The sequence below is a fragment of the Bos grunniens genome, chromosome 12, assembly GCF_055505025.1.
Source record: "Bos grunniens cultivar Pamir isolate PY7600 chromosome 12, Bosgru_T2T1.0, whole genome shotgun sequence".
NCBI classification, from domain to species: domain Eukaryota; kingdom Metazoa; phylum Chordata; class Mammalia; order Artiodactyla; family Bovidae; genus Bos; species Bos grunniens.
This window is the reverse complement of record NC_141176.1, coordinates 23,620,125-23,632,252: the sequence shown is the minus strand read 5'-3', so window position 1 is coordinate 23,632,252 and position 12,128 is coordinate 23,620,125. Positions and strand designations below refer to the sequence as shown.

At 38.8% G+C, this 12,128-nt stretch overlaps 1 protein-coding gene across 1 annotated transcript in view; it reads left to right on the top strand.

Moving 5' to 3' along the window:
• FREM2 (FRAS1 related extracellular matrix 2) overlaps window positions 1–12,128 on the top strand; it is a 160,378-nt gene that overhangs the window by 64,099 nt on the left and 84,151 nt on the right. The window contains exon 3 of the mRNA XM_086328477.1: window positions 7,954–8,100. Within this exon, the coding sequence (XP_086184603.1) occupies window positions 7,954–8,100 (147 nt within the window). The remainder of the gene's footprint in view (window positions 1–7,953; window positions 8,101–12,128) is intronic.

Genomic DNA, 12,128 nt, shown 5'->3' with positions numbered 1-12,128 from the left:
GTATCAGGTGGCCAAAGTATTGGAGTTTCAGCTTCAGCATCAGTCCTTCCAATGAACACCCAGGACTGATCTCCTTTAGGATGGACTGGTTTGATCTCCTTGCAATCCAAGGGACTCTCAAGAGTCTTCTCCAACATCACAGTTCAAAAGCATCAATTCTTTGGCTCTCAGCTTTCTTTATAGTCCAACTTTCATATCCATACATGACTACTGGAAAAACCATAGCTTTGACTAGATGGACCTTTGTTGGTAATGTCTCTACTTTTTAATATGCTGGCTAGGTTGGTAGTAACTTTTCTTCCAAGGAGCAAGCACCTTTTAATTTCATGGCTGTAGTCACCATCTGCAGTGATTTGGGAGCCCCCCAAAAATAAAGTCTCTCACCATTTCCACTGTTTCCCTATCTATTTGCCATGAAGTGATGGGACTGGATGCCATGATCTTAGTTTTCTGAATGTTGAGTTTTAAGTCAACTTTCTCACTCTCCTCTTTTATTTTCATCAAGAGGCTCTTTAGTTCTTCTTCGCTTTCTGCCATAAGATTGGTGTCATCTGTGTATCTGAGGTTATTGATATTTCTCCCGGCAATCTTGATTCCAGCTTGTGCTTCATTTAGCCCAGCATTTCTCATGATGTACTTTGCATATAAGATAAATAAGCAGGGTGACAATATACAGCCTTGACATACTCCTTTCCTGATTTGGAACCAGTCTGTTGTTCCATGTCCAGTTCTAACTGCTTCTTGACCTGCATACAGATTTCTCAAGAGGCAGGTCAGGTGGTCTGGTATTCCCATCTCTTTCAGAATTTTCCACAGTTTACTGTGATCCACACAGTCAAAGGCTTTGGCGTAGTCAATAAAGCAAAAGTTGATGTTTTTCTGGAACTCTCTTTTTCAATGTCTTTCATTATCTATCTCCCACAGTTTGCTCAAACTCATGTCCATTGAGTTAATGATGCTATCCAACCATCTCATCCTCTGTTGTCCACTTCTCCTCTTGCCTTCAATCTTTCCCAGCATCATGGTCATTATAAGTATTGAGTAGAGTTCCCTGTGCTATATGATAGGTTCTTATTAGTTATCTCTTTTATATATAATAGTGTGTATATGTCAATCCCAATCTATCCCTCACCCCACTTCATTCCTGGTAACCATAAGTTTGTTTTCCCCATCTGTGACTCAGTTTTTGTTTTATAAGTGGGTTCATATATACCATTTTATAAGATTTGATGTATAAGTGATATCACATGATATTTTTTTCTGTCTGACTTACTTCATTCAGTATGACAATCTCAAGCAAAGTTTCAAAGTTCATCCTAACACCAAAAGGGCAATGAAATAAATCCCTTATTTTAATTTTAATTTTTGATTTTCACAATAATTAATAACATTGATGCTGATGGTAGTTGCATGGCCACTGCCCTTACTTTCTAAGAGAACAAGACTGCTTAAGAATCAAATTATCAAATTTTCCCTATAAATTAGGTAGTATTGTTATCTTAATCTTTTCTATATTAATATCTATCTTTACTGCTGATTTAAAGCTTGATATCCAGCTTTTTCAAACAGCCATATATTTGATTTCCAATTCACTCCCAGGCTGAACTTTATTCTAAACAAATGGAACTGTAGCAAGCTAGAGTCAAACATGACGAGCAAATGAACTGAGAACTGAGCAAGCTAGAAAATCTTAGGGCTTCCCTGGTGGTTAAGATGGTAAAGAATCTGCCTGCAATGCAAGAGACCCAGGTTCGATAAGAAAATCTTAGCAGGTTGGAAAAATATTACCACTGGAATTATGTTCTATTGGAAGCTAACTTTCTTCATGAAAAAAAAAAAAGTTGTCAGAGCTTAAACAGGCACCCAGAAATGACCGTTTATTTAAGCACAAGTCAAAGTCGATACACCACCAGTTTTGTATTGAAAGCAGTGTGCTTTGTCTTTACAGAAATTAGGCAGCCCTAAGTTCCTAGGGAGGGCTAATTGAAGGTTGTGACTCTTTGTTATTCTAAAAAAATCTGTTGTGTTCCCATTGAGAAAGAAGCTGAAGATGACTGAAGACCAGCTGGAAAAGTTCAAAAGAGGTCTTTTCATCACAGCCTTAATGGCTGTGCTGTCAGGGTTTGGGGACAAAGCATTTGGGAGTGTGGTTATCAGCTGTCAGACACCTGTTGTATGGATTTATGACACCGGTTACGACTTTAATTTGTTTCCAATGGGAATAGCTTCTTGATGGCAGAATCTCTTAGAAAACCAAAGAATGATGTGGAAGTGAAATTTTGTCAGTTTTTTAGGTTGCTTGCTGCTGCTGCTGCTGCTAAGTCACTTCAGTTGTGTCCGACTCTGTGCGACCCCATAGACGGCAGCCCACCAGGCTCCCCCGTCCCTGGGATTCTCCAGGCAAGAACACTGGAGTGGGTTGCTGTTTCCTTCTCCAATGCATGAAAGTGAAAAGTGAAAGTGAAGTTGCTCAGTCGTGTCTGACTCTTCGAGACCCCATGGACTGCAGCCTACCAGGCTCCTCCATCCATGGGATTTTCCAGGCAAGAGTACTGGAGTGGGGTGCCATTTCCTTCTCTAAATTCATCTAAAATTTCATATTCAGTAAGCTGTGGCTATTATTATTAAAAGGGTCAACACTGATTATTCCTATACTTTGAGGTTTTATGGGAATCTACATGGTAGGTAACCTGTAACATGTAATAAATAACGTGTCTTTACATTATTTTTCTGTGGACTAGTTTTTGAGACTTTATTGAATTTGCTACAGTATTGCTCCTGTTCTATGTTTGGGGCTTTTTTTTTTTTGGCCACAAGGCATGTGGGATCTTCGCTCCCCAACCAGGGATCGAACCTGCACCCCCTGCATTGGAAGGTGAGGTCTTAACCACTGGACCTCCAGGGAAGTCCCTTTACATTCTTTAGATGGAGTACAGAGTTCCATGTGCAAGACTGATTTTATTTTATTTTTTTTATCCTTAAATCTTTTAATGTTGCAGAATTTCATTCCTTTGAACTAAAAATAGGAGCTGCATCAAAATGAACTTATGTGCAAGGTCAGTTTTAATAATCAGAGTTACAATAAAGTTCAGCTTAGCTCTTCAGGTCCTTATAGTACTCCTGCACAATAAGTAGTGCCTAAAATTTTGCAGATTCTGAGATGCAATATGATTCCCGTATGTCGAAATCAGAAGAGTCCTGTACTATTTAATTCTATTTAGAGTGAAGCTTTATACACTAACATTCTAGCCTCTAGTAAGATATCTACTTAAAAATCCTCAATGTAGACTGAACACTGAGCATTTAAAACAATTACCTGGACTGAGTCTTGGTCTTGTGAAGCAAAGTTTCTCAGTGTTTCTTTGGAATTTTATTTCAAATAAAAGCTGAAAGTGGTGGACATATGAAGTCCTTGGTGGACTTATTCAGCTGTCTGTCACTTGAAACCCTTGATTAACCAGTAACCTGGCACTCTGATCCTTCCAGGACATAAACACCAACCGGAAAATAAGCTTTATAAATCTGTAAGTAGAGGTGAAATTGGCCATCCCTAAGACCATCTCTGCTACTTTATAATGCAACAGAAGGGTTAAACAGGGCTTTTGTCATCAATAACCTCTGGAGGTCTAATCTAGACAAATCCAAATTCCAGTAATTCACATTCATAGGCAATCATTTAAAATCTTTACATAGTGTTCATAGACGTATGCAAGACACTTCAGAAAGAGTGCTATGAAAAATAATTTTATTTCGGAAATTCTCTGGTGGTCCTGTGGTTAGGACTTGGGACTTTCATTGCCAGGGCCCCAGTTTCTATTCCTGGTTGGGGAACTAAGATCCTGTAAGCAGCATGGCACAGTCAAAAAAAGATTTTTTTAATTAAAATTTTTGTTGTTGTTTTAAAAAGATACAGCGCTAAAAGGGATATGTTACATTTATATAGGATATTTATATTGCCCGATAAATGAAGCATTTCTGAACTTCTTTCAACCAAGATGTTAGAGTGTCTAATTCATTAAATCAGCATTTTTCTAACCGTAAGCAAAATGAACTCCCTGCTCTCCTAGGTCATGGGTTACAATGGGAGGAAGCAGAGTGAACAAACAAAAACGAAAGCGTAAATGGGATACGAGGTTGTGGAAAGCACTGTAAGGAAAAATTACCAGAATAAAGGTGCTCGAAAAGGCTGGGTTTTTTATTGGTGTTTGCCATTTCATATTGAATGTCAAAAGGCCTCATTAACTTGAGATTCTTAAAACATACAATATTTAGGAAAAGGGTAATATTTTCCAGAGTATTTCAGGAAAGAGAATCAGATCTTAAAATTAGCTAAAAATGATTAAAGAGAAATGGTATGCTTAATGATCTCATTCTTAGACATAGGGGGAAGAGACAGTCAGGAAGAAAGTATACAGAACTATAATAAAATTCATTTGTTGAACACATTAAACACAAGAGTTACTGAATAGGTCAGATGTGATTAATCACAGTCAAGTCAAACTGTAGTATGTGTTTTATTTTAATTTTTTGTAAGCTGAGAACCGTTAAGAAATAAGGAATAAAACAGGAGTTGCAAAGTATCCATTTTATAACTGAAAATCATATTTACTCCATAGGCCTTTTATCGACAGTCAAGGAAGAAGTCGGTAGACCTCACAGTGTCCCTGCCATTACACTGGCTTTGGACTAGCAGGATGAATTTGACCAGGGCCTGTCCTGGGGTGGGGGAGTCGGGGGGGTGCTCGGGTAGAATAAGCATGAAGATAAAGAATTACAATTACCCTGATTGAAGATACAGAAGAACTACCCACAGCATGCTAAGCCAGGCTTCCTGAGCTGGTGATTTGGCCTTAAACAAATAAAGGAGGAGCAGGAAGCTACAGGTATTCTGAGCAGAAGACTTCCCACATGCAAAAATCACTCAAGTTCAGAAAACAATGAGAAGTTGGGTATGAGTGGCTGTTCCTCCCCATGGAGAAGCGATGGGACATGAAGCTGTAGGTATTCAGATGGACTGACTGGCTTGGTACAGCTGGACCAGAAGTTCGGAAGAAAGTCTAGGACTTGATGGAGCCACAATCTGAATGACAGGGAAGTGCAGCATAAAGTTGTTTTCAAGTAATAATGAGAAATCAGAAAGCTGTTAGGTATTAATTTAGGTAATTAAATGTTATTCTATTTTTGTTGGCTATCTATGACTTTTTAGAAGAAATGTTCTCAATAATAGAACATAAAGGCAATAATGTAAAAAAGTATTTTTAAAGACAGCAAGACCAGGTCTTGGTGATGGTAAAAGAATGAATGGCCACTCTCAGTCTCTGATGAAAATGACTACAATTAGGAAATGTGTATAATTAAACAGTAGGAGAGGATATCCAGTAAATTGCAAAACTGCCCAAAACAATCGACAGATGAACAGATGCAGAATTACTGAGATGAGAGGGCTGGAATGATGACAGGAGGCTTCATGGAGGAGATGGTAAAGGGAGACTTTGAGTAGAAAGTTCAAGCAGAAGAGTGATGGGGACATCATCACTGTAGGCAGGAGAGTAGAAGTGGCAAGAAGAGCCAGGGTGACAAATTCACGGAGCAGCAAGACTCTTGGCTAAACCTCAGAGTAAGCAGGTTAGAGGCAAATGGAATAAGACAGGGCAGGTGAAACCAGAAATCTGCAAAGATTGCCTCATGGCTTGATGTGCGCTGCAGCTGTAGGGAGATGGGGCAAAGGAGGACTGAGGATTTAAGGCAGATTAAGAGTCAGGCAGTTGGTGAGCTGGGTAGATTTGAGAATGCTTGGTGCATCGCGAGGAACCGGCGAACTTTTGTCGAAGGAGGCTACATTTGTATCACACTGTAATGCATGCATCGGAGAACGCAATGGCACCCCACTCCAGTACTCTTGCCTGGAAAATCCCATGGACGGAGGAGCCTGGTAGGCTGCAGTCCACGGGGTCGAGAAGAGTCGGACACGACTGAGCGACTTCACTTTCACTTTTCATGCATTGGAGAAGGAAATGGCAACCCACTTCAGTGTTCTTGCCTGGAGAATCCCAGGGACGGGGGAGCCTGCTGGGCTGCCGTCTCTGGGGTCGCACAGAGTCAGACACGACTGAAGCGACTTAGCAACAGCAGTAGTAATGGATGCATGCAAGGCTTATCTCACTTGACCCAAGCCTTAATTAACATTACCTTCATTTTACTCTCCAGATGAGGAAACAGAGGTCTAGGAAAGAAACTTGCTCAAAATCAAACAGCAGATAGAAGTGAAGTAGGCTGTGGACTCCAGGTTGGGGAGCACTCAGCCTGTGCCGCCCACCCCCTCCAGAACAGTACCCATTATCTAGGACATGGCAGGCACAATTAAGAACAGAATGTGGAAGGAACTCCTGTTCTCCAATCTATTTATCTTATATATTAAAACTTAAATGAAAAGTTGAAACATCTTCAACCCCACCCATCTAAACACCAAGCAGCTCCCTACTTGTAACGTCTCATGTTATATTCCTGCATTGACAAGCATCAATATTGTTTCTGTATTTTAAGTGTTTTAAGTATTTCAATAAAAATTTCATATTTTTTTGTTTAATGGCTGAATTCTCTTTTGTTTATTTTTATATACCATAAAAATAATAAATTCTAAGATTTTCTATTTGGAGGCTAGTACAGAATGTATCGCAATGCACAGTCCCTTACAAATATATTTTTGCTTCTCCCATAGAAGGACTTAGGAGAGCACATGGTATGAACATCTTTTTGTTTTTACATGCATTGCCATGTAGCTGTCTAAATGGCTTGTGCTAATTTACGATTTAAACAGCAATAAACAAGAAAAACAATTTCCTTACGTAATCTCAGCTGTACTGGGTGTCCTCTTTCATCTTTAGCACATGTCATTTCAAAGCTCAAAGATGCTGCAATTAAAAAAAATTTTTTTCCAGCAAAGATGAACATTTTTTTTCACGTGTTTGTTCACTCACTATGTTTCTCCATGTGCAGATTTTTTATTAAAGCCTTGATGTTTTCCTGTCTCATTTCTCTCTCTAGCATAGCCTTGTGTGAACTCAGAAGGGAAGAAACTGAAATTAAAATTGTGCCTCTAGCTGTGTTTAGTATTTGGGCTTTTTCCCACCCTTTTACAGAAAGGCTTAAAAGCAATTATTGATGCCTTTGTTTATAAACCTCACCTTACTCTGAAATAATTGGTGTAGATCAAAGGAAATAGAAGGATACATGCACAGTGATCAGCTGATAACCACTTCTCTTTTCTTTTACCTAGCAGAGCAGCTTTCACATTATAGAGATCACACACAAGGTTTATTTTCCCCCGCATAGGAAGCCAGCTCCATTTTGAGGGGATGGGGGGAGGAGAAAGCCTTATCTTCAGAGTAGAATGAAATCAATGAAAGGAGCTGTCTGTTTGCTCTAAGGAATGGAGTGGACTCTAGCGGGGAAGGGAGGCGGAGAAGGGATATTTGTTTTTCCTTAAGTGGTTATAATTAAAGCCTTCCACCCAATTGCTCAGTGAACCAGAAAAAGGTATTTGTGAAGCTGTGTGTGTGTGTATGTTTAACACCACGAAAACGACTTGCAGCATTCTTTTTGGCAAAACTTGCTCTCTAGCGGCACCTTGTGGGGAGTGACTCATCCTTCAGCTGGAATATTTGATTTTGTGAAGAAACAGAATCGCTTTTGGTAGTCCTGTGCTCCTTCCTAGTAATCCATTTCCCTTGCTAAAGACTAAGGCATTTTGCGAAGATTTATGTCAGCTATTGTGTGTCTTCGTAACAATGGGTGGACAGTAAGCTGGTTTTCCTTGGATATATTCTAGATTGTGAATCAAGCCAAGTAACTAGAGGGATTCTTAATGCTACATCATTTGAGTCATCTTTGGAATGTCTAAGGTCATTCATTAAAGAGAGCACTAATCTGAGGCTTTACACTTTTGTTTTCCAGGTGGAAACAAATTAACCAAGCAGCATTTTCGTCTGAATTGGGCATGGATCTCCTTTGAAAAGGAATATTACTTGATCAATGAGGACTCCAAATTTCTAGATGTCATGCTTAAGCGTAGAGGTTATTTGGGAGAGACTTCCTTTATAAGTAAGTTTAATTTGCACTTCTGTCCCCATATCCCTTTTTCTATCAAAATTTCATGATTTTATAATAATTAAAAAATGTTTCATTTTTTCTGGTCTAGGTTTAAAGCTTAGGGAGAGATTGACACTTAAAGGCTCTTTAAACTGCTAACAAAACATACCAAAAGTTTTGTGTTGAGGCTAAATCAAAGAAACAAAGCTTGAAAAATAAGGAATATGTAATCAGAATATATATCTCTTCAAAATTTCTACCTACATATGATGTTGCCCTGGTATAAATTAATAACAAAAGGGCAATAATCGCTCATATGTGAAAATAATTTAAATGTCACTAGATCTTAGAAGATTGTTTAGCTGCTCAGTCATGTCTGACTCTTTGCAACCCCATGGACTGTAGCCTGCCAGGCTCCTCTGTCCACAGGATTTCCCAGGCAAGAATACTGGAGTGGGTTGCCATTTCCTTCTCCAAAATCTTAGAATAGGCTCAAGCAACTCTGTAATTTATAAGATAAAAGTCTGCTGAAATATCAAATTATGAAAGCTAGTTTGATAATAAGTAAACAAGAAACCTACTTAGTGACCTATTAGGCATTGAAGTATAATTTACTATCTGTTGCTTTCAAATGTTCTAGTAGGTCACTAAAAGTTTCAAGAATCCTAACACTACATAAAAGGTATACGTTGCTACTTTTTTCCAGCATTAACAGAAAGGTGTTAATAAACATTAATCATTTTTTGCTGCTTTACCCCTTTATGTAAAACTGAGAGTCAGAAACACATGAGTAAAACCTTTATCAGCTCTAATCTCACATTCAATTTCATGTAAGTGTAAAATAGAGAAAAGTAGGTATATTTGTACTTTTAAGCAGCCATTTTATCAGCACAAAATATTTGGCATGTTAGTGAAAAGTGATTGCCTCCCAGGCAATTATATTATTTTTTAGTAGCCTATGTTATATAGGGGCTTCTCTGGTCTCAGTGGTAAAGAATCCACCTGCCAAAGCAAGAGATGCAGGTTCAATCCCTGGGTGGGAAAGATCCCTTGGAAAAGGAAATGGCAACCCACTCCAGTATTCTTGCCTGGAGAATCCCATGGACAGAGGAGCCTGGCGGGCTACAGTCCATGGGGTCACAAAAGAGTCAGACATGATTTAGTGACTAAACAAGAACAGCAATGTTATACAGACATCTAGGCTCATAGAGTTTTCATGGGGTGAAATAGCTTTCATTGAGAGTATCAACTAAGGTAAGAATCTAGGGAAATGTTGGCAAAATAAAAAAGCGGATAACCCTGTGTTTGTTTCCAAAATGATTATTTGAAATTTTACTGGTCCACAAAATTAAAAAACTTTTAACAGTAGATCCATATCAATGCACGTACACACACACAGACACACACAGACACACACACACACACACACACACACACACACACACACAAGCCCACACATACACATTCCACACACCAAGCTTTTGCCAGGACCACTGTCCCCACCCACCTGCCAGGATTCCTCCTGATGCCTGCATGCAGTATATTAATTGCCCCTGATTTCAAAAATGCTTTTTGTTGTTTTAATTTTAGAGGAGGGTTTTCCACACCGTGCTTTGCCAGCTCCTCAAGATTGTTCTAGCTTCAGAAGTACTGGTTGACCCTTAGACCCATCCCCCAGCTTTGCTTTTAGCACATGCCTCATTGTAGACAGTCATTTACAGTCTGTGTTTAACCTTCCAGAGCACAGTGAATGCTCTTATTGCCCTTAAAGACCTGTGCTCTTTCTCTGCACACACAATGTGACCTTCAGATCAGAAATCTGATTAATTCTGTCTTACATGGTCAGTGAGAGATGTGCCTTAACTGTGCTTTGTGCTTGAAAATATAGCAGATAAGTTGCAGGGAAAATAATAACTAAAAAATAGAGCATCTTAGCGACTCTTCAGCAAGGTTTCATCTATTTGCGTGTTACCTAAATTCCCACTCCTAGTATGTGAATTTAATTATTCACTCACTTAGTCACTTGATAGGAATGGGAAAGTTAATAGTTGAAAAATATTTTCAAAATACCAAACGTAAAGCAGAAGCAATGTTATTACAAATTCAATAAAGACTTTAAAAATGGCCCACATCAAACAAAATATTTTTTTTAAACTCTTTTCAGATTTTTCTCTGTTGCACTTTTAAGCTGGATGCTAAAATACTGAATGAGTGCTCTTTTTTTTCTCCTGCAGTTCATTTTTTTCAATGAACCAGTATTTCCTTCTAGTATGGAAACCACTCACAATCCTATAAAGGCTCTATAGCTCTACTAGGTTAACCTCACCAGGTTACTTAGTAACCTGGGGTGATGGAAAGTTGGAAAGACTTCTGTGCATGGCCCTCACTCATCAATCATTGAAGATGGTAATAGAATTTACATTAGGACTGGAATGGGAAAGTCAGGTTAATGTAAAGGGTGATCCCATGGAAGTTCTACAATGGATATTTTTTCATATTACTGTTCCCCTACAACCTCCAATTTTATGTATGGACATTTAGAATTGGATAGTTTTATTATAGCTAATGGGGCTTCCCAGGTGACTCAGTGATAAAGAATCCACTTGCCAATGCAGGAGACTCGAGTTTGATCTCTGGATAGGGAAGATCCCCCTGGAGGAAGAAATGGACACCAACTCCAGTATTCTTGCCTAGAGAATCTCATGGACAGAGGAGCCTGGTGGGCTACAGTCCGTAGGGTCACAAAGAGTCAGACATGACTGAGAAACTGAGCATGCGTGCATTATAGCTAAAGACAGGAGTTGCTTACCTACAGGCACACAGATAATAAACCATGAGTTTTATATATGTATTTTCCCAGAAATAATCGTTCATTTTATAACCACAATAACCCATTGATAAATTAAATCTGTATTTGCATTTCACAGAAGAAATTCAATTTCAAACATATAATTGCTTCCAGTTATCAAACATTTACTAAATACAAGCTATTCAGCTAAGCACATTAAGTACTTTATCCATCGCTTTTTACACTTTACAATCCTTTATTCACTAACTCAACTAGTATTTTATGAGTGCTTGGTAAGTGCCAGACACTGTGTTAGAAAATGGACTATAAGGTAGTGACTGTCATTATGATGTTGTTGTTTAGCTGCTAAGTCACGTTTAATTCTTTTGCAACCCCATGGACTATAGCCCACTAGGCTTCTCTGTCCGTGGGATTTCCCAGGCAAGAATACCGGAGTGGGTTGCCATTCCCTTCTCCAGGGGATCTTCTTGCCCCAGGGATCGAACCTGTGTCTCTTACATCTCCTGCATTGACAGGCAGGTTCTTTACCACTAGCACCACCTGGGAAGGACCTTACTTAACCTCCATGCCATTTTTCCATACCCCAGGAAGAGATGCAATTGTAAATTGTAAATTCAGTAAATCAGAGTAATATGTTTTCTTTAATAGTTATCTTTGAAAAAAAAACATCAATTTAAGCCTAATTTGTAAGCTTTTACTTTCCAGAATTCTTTTTGCCCCGTATAATAATATTTCTATAACAGGTATGGTTTTACCAGATGAGTATTTGTATCTCCAAGTAGGAGCAAAATTTTTGAACATTGACTATGTGACTGTCTTGCCTATTGCATTCAAGTGTGGACCATCTCCTCCACAATCTGTACACCATTTCTTCATCCTTTATTAAAGTTAGGCACCTCTGTCTAGGGCTTCGTGGAGGTATGACGTATTTCGTATGTGTCTACCCACCCGTGTGAGTCTTACGCATGTTACATGAGGATCTTGTTAAAATGATTCTGATTAAGTAAGTTTGGGGTATGGATTTAAATTCTGAATTTCTAACGAGTGCCCAGGTCTTGTTCAAGCTGCTGACCCATGGACCACACTTTAAGTAACAAGGTAGACTAGCCCTGTGTTTAGAGTAGGTCTTATGTGTTAGTTATGAAAAGGGAATCTTTATTTTTACTCCAAGCAAGTTTAATATTCCATCTGGCTCTTATTCAACCTTTTAAAAAAGATGACATGCCTTTCA